At 48.9% G+C, this 15,353-nt stretch overlaps 1 protein-coding gene across 2 annotated transcripts in view; it reads right to left on the reverse strand.

The window, feature by feature from the left end:
• Positions 1–11,597: 11,597 nt before the first annotated feature.
• Positions 11,598–15,353, reverse strand: part of LOC119340851 — a 29,890-nt gene continuing 26,134 nt past the window's right edge. Inside the window, exon 4 of one of the 2 annotated variants that reach the window (XM_037612758.1) lies at positions 11,598–12,197. In XM_037612758.1, coding sequence (XP_037468655.1) covers positions 12,033–12,197 — 165 coding nt within the window. In that variant the 3' untranslated portion in view covers positions 11,598–12,032. The remainder of the gene's footprint in view (positions 12,198–15,353) is intronic. The other variant, XM_037612760.1, reaches the window with a different exon arrangement.

Below are 15,353 nucleotides of genomic sequence, written 5' to 3' on the forward strand. Positions count from 1 at the left end.
ATGGCTTCCTCCTATTCCGCTTCAACAGAAGCCCTTAAAATCCTGCTGCTATGGCAGCAAGGGTTATCCATTTCATAGGCGAGGGTGGGGGAGAAGCAAGCCGAACCTCTGATCGACCCGGACACGTCAAAAATTCTCGGCGCCGAGAGAAAGACGAGATTCAGTAAGTAATTCAGTGAGTGCTTTCTTTTATAAGAAGAGCGTCGGCTTGGAAGAAGAAAATGAAATACGAACAACCGCGCTGGTTGTAATAGATCGACTTGAATGCGTCTTCTTGCTCCAGCATTCAAGTTCCATTTCAAGGGAGGACGACGTACCATGATACTTTCTGTTTTGTCGAGCCCTGCTTTGGTCTCTGGTTTGATGGTTGTACGTGCTAAAAATCCGGTACATTCCGTTTTGTTTCCCATCCTAGTCTTTTGCGACACTTCTCGGAAGAGCCGATGTTTCCTTCCGTTCCCGGTAAATAGGAATTCTATATCCTCTAGCTCTTCGTGACCTGTTGTGTCTGCCCTCGACTTAGCCGTCATAGAATAGAAAGGTTTCTAACCGTTGAAAAGGATACTTCTAAACGTTAAGGGGCGCTCAACCTTCCACTCAAATCCTTTTTACCAGAAGGGAGCTCGCCTGCCACGACATATAAGGGAAAAGGCAATGTGTGGAACTAGATCAAGTTTGATCTGCCACTTACACTGGAAGGGCAAGAACTAATGCTTATGCGTATTCTTCCACGGCATATAGAAGGTTAACTACTCCAACTCGATAGCTGAGAGAAAAGTGAAATCCTAGCTTTCCCTAGAATCAGCTCTTTACTATCCTGCCCCAGGGGGTTTTTCGGAGACATTGAACCCTAGATTTAGAAGCTTTCCCAAACAAACCTTTTGACCAGGAAAAGGCATACCAAAGATTTTTGGAAAGACACATTGAAATGGAAGCTCTCGAACCTATTCCGAAGTAAGTTTAGGATGAGGTTTCCGATCCGGTTGGTGTTCCGACATCCCGAATCGAGGTGGCTCTAAACTCAGGTTTGCCTACCTCTCTAGTTACAGAGGGAGGAGAGGGGCTTCGTCTTTTTAGGTCTCTGAAAAGCCAGTTGACATGTGCGATCCAATCAAGGAGGCAGTACTTCTGCCTGAGTTCCTCTGGATCCTACTCGTCGGGATTACCGTGCTCCCGCAGGTTGTTCACCATGCGTTCCATAGCACTTTGACTTTATATCTTTTACCATCTTGGAATCATGTATATGTAGATTGCTTTCATCGCAGGGTCATTCCTGAAGGTGGCTTGTACCAGCTCTTCGTCATCATAAATAGCAAGCCACTCCTTGTTTATTACTCCGCTTTTTCACTCTCTCATTCTTAGTTAACCATTTCATTCTATTGAATCTTTGGTACTTTGAGTTTTGAACAATAGTTAGAATTTATTATTAAGCGATCCCCCGCTTTTTGACTTCTTTCTCTCTTTCCTTGGAAAGAACAGTTGTTTATTAAGGCCGCTTTTCTAGAATCTACTTTGAAAGTGGAAAATAGATCTCTTCTTCAATGAAGGCAGAACTATTCACTAAGCCAACAGGTTAGCGAAGGAACTTTTGCCGGTCTTGCTGCTTTAAAGCGAACGAGTCTTCCTTATTCCTATGGTGATTAGAATAACCTATTCATCCTCTTGGCCACTCTGAACTCATAGGTAGCTGTGGTTCGGTTTACCTTCTTTCGCTTTGCCTTGGGTTCGGTGGTAGTAATAGTCCTTCTTTAGCTCGCTCCTCCTTTCTTGGGTTCCCTAACTGTCTGCTATTGCTAAAGCTCAACCTATGCCTCCGGCAAAGGCAAGACGGAAAGCAAGCATTAAGTGAAGAAGCAAGTTCAATTACTCAAACGTTGGAACTTATTGTAAAACACATTCCGTCGCCCAAGTCAGATCATTGCAGTAGAGTACCTCAACTCAACAATTTGTGTGATTAACCTGGCCTAGAAAGACATTGAAACCAGAGGAAAAAGGATTTTGCAAATGCATCAGACTCTTTGGAAACCTGGGATGACTCGGACAGCATAACGACTGTAAATGCTCGAAAGATTGGAGACATGCTACAAAAATGGTGGCATAGCCACTCAGAGGCACAATATCAAGGTTTCGAGATCAACAGTTAACATACAGCGGTAGTAGAAGCTGAACTGAGGCTTGAATCACCAATCTTATAAGTCTACGGATTAGTAACACGTGATCCTGATAGAAAGATGAGAAAGCCTAGTTCCTTAACCCCGCAGGAAAGTTAAGATGACTCAGATAAGAAGGCATAAGGTATAAGGAGTAAAAAGAGCCTTACGTTCCATCCCACAATCAATTCCCTTATATAACTAAAGAATTTCTAGACTCAACTTCGACCAGTATGGCTTGGTAAACCTACAGGCAGTCAAGCTCTGATACCAACGCTGGCAGGACCCCGACTCAATGCCACATCGGTCTAGCATGTAACACCTCATATCACTTTGCGGCCTCACGCACGGTATTCCCACGGGTGTCGCCTTACCTTTGCCCGGGACCGTTTGCGCCTTTTGGCACACGTATATGACAGTGTCGCTAGCATCCATATGATAAGGAGCCCGGGCTGACATGGCTAGTCGTAAACCCAAAGTGGCACAGACTTTCAGGGACAGGCATCCATGACCCAGCATCGAACATGTCGGTCATCAGCGAGTGAATCCAGGCTGTAGCACTGGGCTAGCAGGACTCCGATGAACCGGGCTGTAGCGGGCTAACAGGACTCCGGTATTCATCGCGTGACATTTCCCCGAAGGGACACACACAGGAACGAAGAAGGACACATGCCGGCCAGCCTAAGTGTTCCGGAGCAGTAGCAAGCTACCATGGCTCAGTGGAAACACTAGGAGACATTTCCCGGTAAGAGAGGCTACTAAGGATAAACAACTAGATAGTCAGATCCCACACATACCAAGCATTTCAATAACATACACACAATATGCTCGATATGTGCAATACAACATGGCATCACAAAATGACTCTACGACTCAAGTAGTATAATCAATAGGCTCCGAGGAGCGAGATATTACAAACATGGGTCTCATGACCCAACACTCAGAGCATACAAGTCAAAGCACAAACGGAAGCTATCATGTCTGAGTACAGACAACTATAAATGAAAAAGGTTGAGAAGCCTGACTATCTACCAGATCCTGCCGAGGGCACAAGATCGTAGCTGAGGTAACAAGCTAAACGTCGAAGTCCACGTGAAACTACTAGTGAGACTGAAGTCTCTCTTCAAAAACATAAATTAAGCAACGTGAGTACAAATGTACCCAGCAAGGCTTACATCAGATCTATCTACATATGCATCATTATCAACAAAGGGGGTGGTGGAGTTTAACTGCAGCAAGCCAGCTTTGACTCGGTGGCTATCCTGAACTACGACTGCAAATAACTCTTTTGAGGTGGCGCACACGAGTCCACATATTCACCATATCAATACACCACTATGGATCCGCTCCCGTCTCCCTACGAGAACGCCATCCATAGCACTCACGCTTATCTTGCGTATTTTAGAGTATCCACTTTCACTTGTCTATGAACTGTACAAGGGGTCCAAGTTTCCATATCCGAGGAATCCGGTTATTCGAATAGATGATGTTAACCCTGCAGGGGTGTACTTCTTCACACACGCTCTCACCACTTACCGCCCTGTACTCGTCATGTACCTCGGCAACCTTCAAGCGGAAGCCGGGCGAGGGAGTCGGCCACGACCTGACTAACCGAACAAGTCTCTAGTCCAGGTTTATCGCCTATTCGGGTTCCATCCGCAAGGAGATCCGGCCGGGGTGTCGCTCACGGCCCCAAACGATGTGTGCAGGGTTCCCAAGCCCACCTCGACGGGTGGATGTACGCTTGGTACACCGTGCCACTGTGCCTAGTCTGTCCCAAGCCCACCTGTACCGGGTGCCACTTGGTAGACTACTAACACTACCTACAAACACCAGAAACTAGTTGCAACTCCTGGACAGAGATCATGTTGATTAATAAGTCGAGAGAGTCAATTAAGGATCCCAATGTGTGGTAGTAGTTGTTCATGGATCACAGGCACAGAACTCAGTTCCTGAGGACGGCTGCAATGAGACAACCCACCATGTACTCCTACATGGCCTCTCACCGCTACCTTTACCAAATCGTGTTCACACACTTAGCTCACACACAGTAGGACATGTTCACACGCCTCTGATTCATCCCCGATGAATCAGACCTGACTCAACTCTAAGCAGTAGCAGGCATGACAAACAAGCATGAATGAGTAGGCACAACAGGGCTCAAACAACTCCTACTCATGCTAGTGGGTTTCATCTATTTACTGTGGCAATGACAGGTCATGCAAAGGATAAAGGGGTTCAGCTACCGCAGCAAGTAACAAATATGTCGTTGTTGTCCTAATGCAGTAAAAGAGAGCAGGAGCGAGAGATTGGGATTTTATCGGAATGAACAAGGGGGTTTTGCTTGCCTGGCACTTCTGAAGATAACATTGAGTCTTCATCAGTGTCAACGATCACATCATCGGAACATCGTCTACCGAGAGGGGACAAATACCGGCAAACAAGAAAGATCACAATCAATGCGATGCAACAATATGATGCATGAATGTGACATGGCAATATGATGTGATTTGAGCTAATGCAACTAGCAGCAAGTTAAATGGAGTTGGTTTGAACCCTAGGTTCAAATTCAAACTCCACATGTGATTATTTAAATGTCATTTAATTGAATTGTCCTAAACAGTGGTCATAAGTTGTTCTAACATGCATGAAAATGGTACAGATGGATAGATTGGATTTTTCTGATCATTTTTCATATATAAATTATTTCATTTGGAGTTACGGTTGAATTTCTATGAATTATTGAAGTTTTAGCTATTTTCTGGAATTTATAAATCATTTCCTAATTTATTTTAATTCCAGAAAGGAATTATTGCATCAGCATGACCTCATGCTGACCTTAGCAGGTCAACGGGCGCCGTCCAGGTCAAACTGACCTGTGGGCCCCGCGTGTCAGTGTCTGGACTAACTAACCTAATTAAAATTAACCCTAACTAACTTGGTTAGCCGGGCGGGGCCCGCATGTCAGTGAGTCAGTGGCTTAACTAAAATTAGTTATTAATTAACCAAAAGTTAGCAGGGGCCGGGCCCACCTGTCAGTGAGCCTGGGGAAGTCAAACAGGGTCAAATCCCGGGTCAGTGGGGTCAAACCCACCGGCGGCTTGACGCCGGCGAGGCCAGCCGCGGTGGCGAGCCTCGGGTTTTGCCCACAGGGCTCGGTTTGGCGCGCGGAGCACAGCTTCGGGATGCGGACGCTCGTCCGCATCCAACTGTGGTGGTGGCGCGGCCGAGGAGTGGCCAGAGTGGTGCCGGCGATGAGCTCGGCGGCGGCCGAAGCTCGGGTGCAAGTGGGGATGGGGCTGCGGTGCGCAAACGAGCGCGGTAAAGTGCCACGGAGGCTCTACGCGATGCGGGGAGCGCGTTGGGCGCATGCTCGGGACCAAATGGTCACCGGAGCATCACCGGCGACGAGTGCGGGCGGCGGCGCGTGCGGTTGGATGTGGTGCGGCAGCTACGGCGTGCGAGAGAGAGAGAGGAGAGGGGGAGCAGGAGCAGGAGCTCACGGCGATGTCGACGGAACGCTCGGCGAGGTCGGGGACGGTCCGGGGCCGACGAATTTGACGGTGATGGCCGTCGGGTCCGAGGTAGAAGACGAGCCCGGTGAGGTCGTTCAGGGGCTTCTGGAGGGGCGTGGCTCGGTGAGGTGGGTCGAGGACGGAGTGGCGGAGCTTGTGGGCTAGTCGGGGAAGCGAGGGAGGCCCGGTGGCCGTGGTGGCAGTGTACGGCGGCGACGAGCGCGCTCGGGCGCGAGAGGGGGAGAGCAGAGAAGGGAGAAGGGGTCGGAAGAGAGTGAGAGGGAGGAGCGAGGGGGCTGCGTGGCTTCACCCGAAGAGGCCAGGGCGAAGCGGCAAGCAGGAGGTGGCCGGGGCGGCGTCGGCGCTCGCCACGCCTCGCCTCTGTCCTTCTGGCGAGGGAGGAAGACGACAGGGGGAAAGCGGCGGTGGGCTGGGCCGTGCTGGGCCGGTTGGTGGCGCCAGGTAAGTGGCTGGGCTGCTGGTGGGCTACCGGGTAAGTCTTCTGCTCTTTTTTAACTTTTTGTTCTGTTTTATTTTTATTTAATTCTTTTGCCACTGTTTTGAATTTAAAATAATTCAAACAATGCCAAAAACTCCTCTGAATATTTTTATTTGGCTAGATGGACTTTTCCAAAAGCTCATAAAATATTTCAGGGGTATTTGAAATTATATTCTAGTTATATGAATATAATTCAAATTCAAATAGCTAATGATTTAAATTCAAAGTCCCAAAAATAAATCCTTTTAAAATGTTCATTATTTTTGGTTTGGATCAAAACCCTTGCCAAAAATATTAAACATCTAAGAAGAGCATTTTGGAACAATGAATGAGATTTTAGGGTTTTTGCCCTTCTTTTATTTAGGGTTTTGAGGCTTCTGAATTCCTCAGTTCAAGTTTCAAAAATTTAAACATGATGCACAGATAGAAGCAAGCATAGGTCAGGCCAGAACTAGGGATGTGACAGTTTGTTTCAGGGAAGTTACAGGAAGCACTGTAATTAAAGCGAGTCATTATAGATAAATATAATAAACACCCTGACGCTGGCTCTATTCTCGTACAGGATCCAATGTCGATGGTGCTACTAATCCTACGGCCATAGGATTAGTAGGTAGATACCATAACATAGTAAATGTGAATCCTATGTGATGCTACTATGTGTCATGCATGACAATAAATGAAACCACCTATGATACTATGCACTACTCCCTCCGTCTTTGAAAGAGTGTACTTCCAACTTTGTTGGATGGTTAATCTATCTCAAAGTTTGATCGAGTTTGTGCAAAAATATGTCAATGCTTGTGAAACCAAATAGATATATGACGAAAAAATATTTTATCATGAATCTAATGCTATTAATTTGATGGCATAGATGTTGGTCTATTATTGTATAAATACGGTCAAACATAAAAAAAATTTAACTTTCCAACAAACTTGAAAGTACACTCTTTCAAGGACAGAGGGAGTATAGAGGTAGTAACATAGATTACTAACATATGCATGTTACTAGTCTAAATTACTACCAGCCGTGCATGGATGGTTTGACCAATCAAACGCACATGCATGGGCTAGTGAGAGCAGAGTGCATATGTGCCAGTTCGGTAAAAAGACGCAGCTGCTGCTCGCGCGTCTGCGGCAGTGAGACGCACTGTTCACAAGAGTCTCGGGACACTACAAATTAATTAACACACGATTTAATCAGTGCGTGAGGAAACCGCTGCGTACTATGGACGCAATAGTTCGGAGCGACGCGGCTGCTGGCAACGCGTCGGTTCGCTAGTGACGCATTCGTTCCTGTGCTATAAAAGGCGAGCACCACTGCTCATTTACTTTTTTGAGAGCAGTGGTTCTTGTCACAGGCAACGGAAGCGCTGCCGTAATAGAGGACACGCATTATATTACAGACAACCTTCCGAAAGGTTTGTTCTTCATCCATCATAGGAATTTGTGAAGTAAAGAGGTAGAGAAAAGAAGAACGTTCCACGACGATGGAATCAACTTCGAAAGGTTTCACGATGGAACAAGGTACACTCAGATCATGAATAGAAAATCTCTCGTCTGTTTCGTTGAATCATTTGTATTGCAGACGTTACGCACTTAAAGAAATTTTGTTTACATGACCTCCCTTCTTGGACTTGTGCTGGACTGTCCAACCATCTACAACTTGTTTCCACAAATGTGCCAGACAGTCCAACCATCTCCAGCGCACTTTTTTCGGTTGGGGGTCGCATACAACCTCTGATGAAGATGACGGGAAAAAATTGTTTGATTCAACGGGATATATAACTTTCATGTTGGGCACCTTTTCATTTGAGGCCATCTTAAAGATGTTTTGTGCAAGCCAAAACTTGGTGTAAGTCCCCTTCTGCCTTTCGGCTATGGTCCAAGTCAGGGCCTCCGGCTCCCGGTTCAAAATTACGTCCGTCTACGGGCCGACCCTCTCGTCCCTCAAAGAGGCCTTCTTCACCGACCTTGCAAGCCAAAAACCACCCAGTGGGGAGTTATGGCTAGCTCTGGGTGATTTTAACCAGATTTACCGCGCACGAGACAAGAACAAGTGCAATGTCAATAGGAGGAGGATAAACCGTTTCTGCTCCACGCTCCACGAGTGTGATCTTAGGGAGATCCACCTCCAAAACAGGCGGTTCACTTGGAGCAACGAGAGAAATAGCCCAACACTATGCAAGCTCGATTCCTTCTTCTGTAACGCCGAGTGGGACCTGCAGTTCAGTACACACATCTTGCATGCTCTGTCATCTTCGCTCTCAGACCATTGCCCTCTTCTTCTCGCGGATGACAGGGGGCCTCGCAGGCCTCGCTCATTCAAATTTGAGAATTTTTGGACTTCTCTTCCGAGGTTTAGCGATGTGGTTGCTAATGCATGGAATGAGCACACTCATCATACCGACCCCTTTCGGATATTGCACCACAAGCTTCAACACACTGGCGCCAAACTCTTGAGATGGAGTAAGGGCCTATTCTCAAAGGCCAAGATCATGCATCATGCTGCCTTGCTAGTAATTCTTCACCTGGACATGGCTCAAGACTCGAGGCACCTCTCCGTTGAGGAGCTGGAGCTCCGCTCTAGGCTTAAGCGGAGAGTCATTGCCTTGGCAGTTCTTGAGAGGGCGAGAAAAAAGCAATGTGCTAGGATTTCCAACCTCAAAGAGGGGGATGCAAACACCAAACTTTTCCACCGCCGAGTGAACGCTAGAAGACGCAAGAACCACATACACCGTATCAAGCACAACGGGGGATGGGTCACTGAGCACTCTCAAAAGGAGGCTATTGTCCACGACTATTTCTCCTCGACCATGGGAAAAGGCTCCGCGGCGACCACAGACTTCAACTGGGAGGGGTTGGACATTGAGGCTCGTGATGATTTGGGCAACCTCGCGGACCCTTTCTCCGAGGAGGAGGTGCGTGAGGCCATCAACCAGATGCCTGGTGACAAGGCGCCCGGCCCGGATGGCTTCACCGGGCTTTTCTTCAAGAGTTGTTGGGCCATCATCAGGCATGATATTATGAAGGCCATCTTTTGCTTCGGTAACCTCCGCATGGCCAACCTTCATTGGGTCAACTCTGCCAACATTATACTGCTCCCAAAGAAGGATGGAGCTGAAGAAATCTCCGATTACCGTCCAATTAGTCTGATTCATGCTATTCCCAAGATCATTGCAAAGGTCCTTGCCATCTGTCTTAGCCACCACATGCTCCACCTTGTCTCCAACGCGCAGAGTGCTTTCATCAAGACAAGAAGCATCCATGACAATTTCATGTATGTGAGGAATCTTGCGCGGAGGCTCCACAAGTGCAAAACCCCTTCGGTTCTCTTCAAGTTGGACATTCGGAAGGCATTTGATTCAGTCAAGTGGGAGTATATCATTGACCTCCTCCGCCGTAGGGGGTTCCCGAGCATTTTCAGAGATTGGATCACCGCCCTACTTTGCTCCTCTTCCTCGCGGATTCTTCTTAACGGCGTCGCTGGCAGCCCCATCATCCATGGCCAGGGTCTCCGGCAGGGGGACCCTATATCCCCCTTGCTATTTGTGCTCGCGATCGACCCACTCCAAAGAATTCTTGAGATGGCGGCAACTAGAGGGCTATTTCATAAAATCCGTGGCCGTGGGGTTCTTTTACGAACCTCCCTTTATGCGGACGACGCGACGGTCTTCATGGCACCCATCAAGCGCGATATTGACCACCTCTCCAACATCCTTCGTCCTTTTGGTGATGTCACCGGTCTAGCCACCAACTTTCACAAGAGCTCGGTCATCCCAATCTGTTGTGGGCACATCAACCTGTCGGACATCCTTCAAAAGCTTCCGGCGGCGCGTGGATCCTTCCCCATGAAATACTTAGGCCTCCGGCTCTCTGTGTGGCGGCTCAGGAAGGTGGACTTTCAGTTCTTGGAGGATAAGGCGGCGGCAAAGTTGGTCCCTTGGGACGGGCAAAACATCACGTCTATGGGACGCACCGCCTTGGTCAAGTCCGTGCTTGCCTCCCAAGCCATATACTTCATCACTACGCTCGTCGTCCCCACAAGCACCCTCAAAAATCTCAACAAGCTTGAGCGAGCATTCCTTTGGGAGGGAACAGACAAGACCACCAGGGCCAAATGCAAGGTTAATTGGGACACCGTTTGCCGCCCAATTGCCAATGGGGGTCTTGGAGTGCTAAACACGGAGAAATTCGCTAGGGCACCGAGGATTCGTTGGATTTGGTTTGAGTGGAAGGAGCCAACTAAGATGTGGGTTGGCATGGGCAACCCGTGCGATGACGCAGACTACAACTTCTTCTATGCCTCCTCAACTATTATCATGGGAAATGGCGCGCGCGCCCCCTTTTGGGACTCTCCGTGGGTGCACAACCGCAAACCCATGGATTTGGCCCCTCTCATCTACGCGGCGTCAACGAGGAAGAATTGGAAGGTGCGGGAAGCACTAAAGGATGGCGCTTGGGTTAAAAAGATCAAGATGACGTCCGATTTTTCTATAGAGCACTTCAGACAATTTCTCGAGCTTTGGGCCACCATCCGGGATTTTCACCTACAGGAGGATATTGACGACGACATTGTTTGGAAGCATTTTACTAGTGGCCTCTACACGGTGGAGTCCGCCTACAAAGCGCAATTTCTCGGCCTCATTCGCTCTCCCTTGGAGCATGCAGTGTGAAAATTTTGGGCTCCACCCAAGGTCAAGTTCTTTGCTTGGCTGGCCATCCAAAATAGAGTCTGGACTGCGGATCGATTGGCCAAGCGTGGTTGGCCTAACTGTGGCTCATGCCCCCTATGCATGCGTGAGAATGAATCGGTTGACCATCTCTTCTTCAAATGTCGTTTCACCGTTCGCCTATGGGGCTTGGTCAAGGCGTGGCTGCAACTCATTCACATTGACACCTCTACTTGGCCCCTGAGGCATTCCACCTTAAACTGGTGGCTTGGGTTGACTGATGCTTCCGTCCCCAACCGGAAGGCCATGGCCTCGCTCACCATGCTCACTACATGAACGATCTGGAACGAGCGAAACGCTCGTGTATTCCGCAACATGGCCGCTCCGCCTACGGTTCTTCTCGACAACATCAAAAGGGAGGCATCATTTTGGGTCGCCGCTGGAGCTAAGAAGCTAGGGTCCATCATGCCGGGAGAGTGATTCTTCCGTGTATTGTTAAGGGGTGTTTGTAACACAAACTCTATTCTCTCTTAATTAATATACGTGGCAAATCTTTTGCCCGTTTTCAAAAAAAACCTGGTGTAACACAAATCATTACACAATCACAGGATGATTTGAAGACTGGACGGTCCTAGCTAGATGGGTAATGCTCAGTAGATAATTTTACTTGCCCAGCCACTGCCAGCTGGTTCCATATTTTAACTTCTCAGCGTGCTTGCAGCTTATTGGACAGCAGCCGCGTTCATGCTTGAACAGACATATGGGATCTTGTAAAAACAACAGCTTTGCTCTGCACATATCACACGTTATGGTGTATTTATTCTGCGTCTCCTGTGTTTACAAAGAGCATATCAAAATATTGCTGGCAGCTTACTGTTCAAAGCAGTGATTTTATTCGTCAGGGAACCACTTTAATCATCTATTCCTCTTCACTATTTGGATGGTACAAAACCTTACTGCAGAGGCTTATGACGCTTCTATAGCTTCTGTTTCGGCAAATGAAATCAGGGTTTTTATTGCCGCCTGCAAGTGTTTCAGCTTTTATATTTTGAAATGCTAAAAAAGACTGACGTCAGATTTTTAGGCATAGCAAATCAAACGTTTTTCATGGCAAATTATGTTTGCCGAGGGTGGTAAGTTTAATTGCCATCCTTGCGCCAACGTAAATTGCCAAAAAAAGACATTCGATTTGCCGTGCCTAAAAATCTGATGTTCCATGGATATTCGGGTCCCTTATATTTGCATAATCTGGAGCTGAACTGGAAGATATAGCAGTTTCCTGGCCTAAGAAGTCCTGCTCATCTAATATCCTACTTGCTTCCCCAATTGCAAGGATTAGCTCAAGTTGCTTTTCTTGTTGTTCCTGCAAGATATATTAACGGGAGACTTCAACAAAAGGTGAAAAGAAATATAACTCCATACAGGGGAATGCATGAAGAATGAAAAAGCACCCGAGAAAACATTACAGTCCTTAGAGTTAGTGTCACATGCGATGACTGGTACCGGTCCCAAGACAGATGAACTTCATTACTACCAGTCTTGAGACCGATGAACGTGACAATGTTTGGGTACATACCAGAGGAGCGAGGATTGGCTGCCCATGGTGTCGGCGATGAGAGAAGGTTGGTTGGGGACGAGGATTGGAATTTTAATAATTATTTTTCTTCAACAGATAATCTGTATGACAACGTTAGCTATGGTTATCCCTCGATTTGAGGAACTGCGGGCCGAGTGGATGGGACCAGTGGAACAGGTGGTGTTTCGCGTCGAAGGAGCAGCGTGGCATCTGGCACGTGGACAACGGCGGGTCTCAGCGGCATGGAGCAGCGGGGTCTCGCCGGTGGACGTGTGACGATGGACGAGCGCAGGATGGTGGCGTTGTCTGGCGGTCGTGGTGGCGTCGACGACAGCTAGACCGGGCAAGGTAGATGCAGCAGTACAACACAGAAGATGGATTGGTGGCAGGTGGCTGCGGCGGCCTCATACCCGGTAGGCGTCTTGGTTGAGGAGTGCGCCGGACCGGTGGGTGCCCCATACCCGGCAGGCGTCCTGGTTGGGACCTCAGGTCTTAGATGTTAGGTTTGGCTACGAGGTCTGTTTGGTATTAGGCCTAGACTATCAACATCCCTACATCAACTGGATAGAAGTAGCGACTGATGTTGACTAGACGGTGGCTTTAGTCTTACTGTTGTATGACTTTGTAAGGTCTTATATGAATAATTAATAAAATGGCTGCATGCATCGTCCAGATGCAGAGGCAGGGGGTCCTCCTCTTTTTCTAAAAAAAAAAGAAATCCCTAAGATAGTGGTATGGGCAGTGATATGGACGCCACTTGTTTTTTTTAGCCTTCTTAAGGCATTGGTTAAATCTTACCTGTCTAAGGTATATTTCGATTCTATTTACTTGTATCTTGATCACAAGACCTTTGTATGTGTTCATTAGTTAAATTTGACTCGTTGGAGCCATTATATATATATTAACTTCTTCTACGCCCCGGCCATTCAAACAACGATCGAACTCGCTCATTAAGAAAGTGACCACGTCCCAACCCACAGTTTCCACCTGATGGTAAAAGACTCTTGCACATATATGTAACCATGTCCTTACTATCCTAACCCACAAGTTCCTTCAACTAGTAAAATTGACTAGTAAATTATAAAGAAATATAAGAGCGTTTAGTAATCTTTTGGAGCTTTTTTGGAGCTTTTTTAACGAGTGAGTTGACTAGTAAATTATAAAGAAATATAAGAGCGTTTAGTGATCACTTTACTAGTCAATTTAACTGTGATATATATAGTACTCCCTCCGTAAAGAAATGGGTATTTTGGAGCTTTTTTAGCTTTTGATGAATCAATATAACCTATTTAAGCTCCAAGAGTCATAAAAGCTCCAAAAGCATCTATTTAGGAGTTTTTATGGCTTTTTGGTCAAAGTAAAAAAGCTGCAAAAGCGGAAGCAAAAACCCAAACAAACATGGCTTAGAGATATCACACATTTACTACTACATGTTATCTCAAATTTTATTAACAATGTCCATGCATTTACCCAAAATGGCTTTCACCTAGCTTTATAAATAAAACAACGATCAACAACCCGGTACAAACGCACGCCACCACAAGACACGTACGCACCCAAGACAGGATACATAGGCGTTGAGCGCAGCCACACCACCCCTAGCACTACAAGAGCAACCAGGGGCTTCAACCATGAATACACCGCCGCGAAGAGATGAAGCCGCATACGACGAACCGTGGGCTCCAAGGCGACGACTTCTAGAAGGTTATGACACTGGAGCGCTGCCACCGCCCGATCCGAGGATCAAAGTTTCCCCTGGAGCAACACGAGGGCAATGAGAGCCGGGACGACGCCTTCAAAAAGGGAACGAGCTTTGCCGCCGCTGGTCCGTTCGAAGATAGAACAGGTTTTCACCCTGGCCAACACTCACCGCCACCGAATGCCACAACCCGGCCACCACGACAGGGCCATGGCCACCGGGCAACACCAAGCCACGGGATTGTGCCCATGAGCACCGTGCTACCACCACCAGGGCCGCCGCCCCGGCATCCAAAACCTTGACACCACCTCATCCGAGACCCGCTGCTACCCCAACCAAAGAGACGAGCAGAAAGGCCCCGCCTTTCAAACCACTGGGCGGCCCCCAGCGTCGAGACCCTATAGGCCGGCCAAAACTAGCCTCCGTCGACCCGTCCTGCAGCACCGGGTGCAAGACGAGCTCGGTCCTGCCGCCAGGCTCGAGACGACTTCGGTCCTGCAGCACCGGGCGCGAGACGAGCGATAGACCGCAACTGGGAGAAGGCCAACCCTTCGACGAAAGTAGCGCCCGAACAACGAAAAGGGATATCGAATGCCGACACAAGCCGCCTACGGACGAGCTGACGCCAGCACAAGCCAGCCGCCGCCGCAACCGACCTGCAAAGTTGTCTTGGAGCCACCCACGGCCGAAGCAGCAGCAGCCACACCGGGCCACTGCCCAACCCGCGCCGCCCGGCGAGCTCCAAGCGTTGGAGCCGTCGGGCACGCACTGCCACCACGCCGCTGCTACCCCCACCCAACAGCGAAGAGGAAACAACCGACCGTGACCCAAGCCATGCGCAGTCTGTGGCACCAGGGAGACCGCCGATAGCGCGTTGCCCGCCTCCGCCCCAGTCCACCCCATCACCACCGCCACCACACCGCGGCCCCTACCTACATCAGGGAGAAGCCAGCCATGGTCGATGCCGCCCACAGCCCCCGCTGAAGGACGAGCCACCGGCACCGGATCTGACCCGTGTCGCCCCACGGGCCGCCACCTGATGGGGAGGACACACTGGAGCCGCCACGCGTCGTCCAGGCCCCAGGGCGCCGTCATGCCGCCGCCCCGCGCTCCCAACGCCGCGCCACCGGGCCCGCGGCCACCTGACGCCCCCACGCTGTCCCGCGCCAGCCGCTGACCATGCCGAGGGGAAGAAGCTCCCCGCCGCCACCTACGCCAACCGGGCTTTGCCCGACGGCGCCTTA

Source organism: Triticum dicoccoides, chromosome 7B (genome assembly GCF_002162155.2).
Source record: "Triticum dicoccoides isolate Atlit2015 ecotype Zavitan chromosome 7B, WEW_v2.0, whole genome shotgun sequence".
NCBI classification, from domain to species: Eukaryota; Viridiplantae; Streptophyta; class Magnoliopsida; order Poales; family Poaceae; genus Triticum; species Triticum dicoccoides.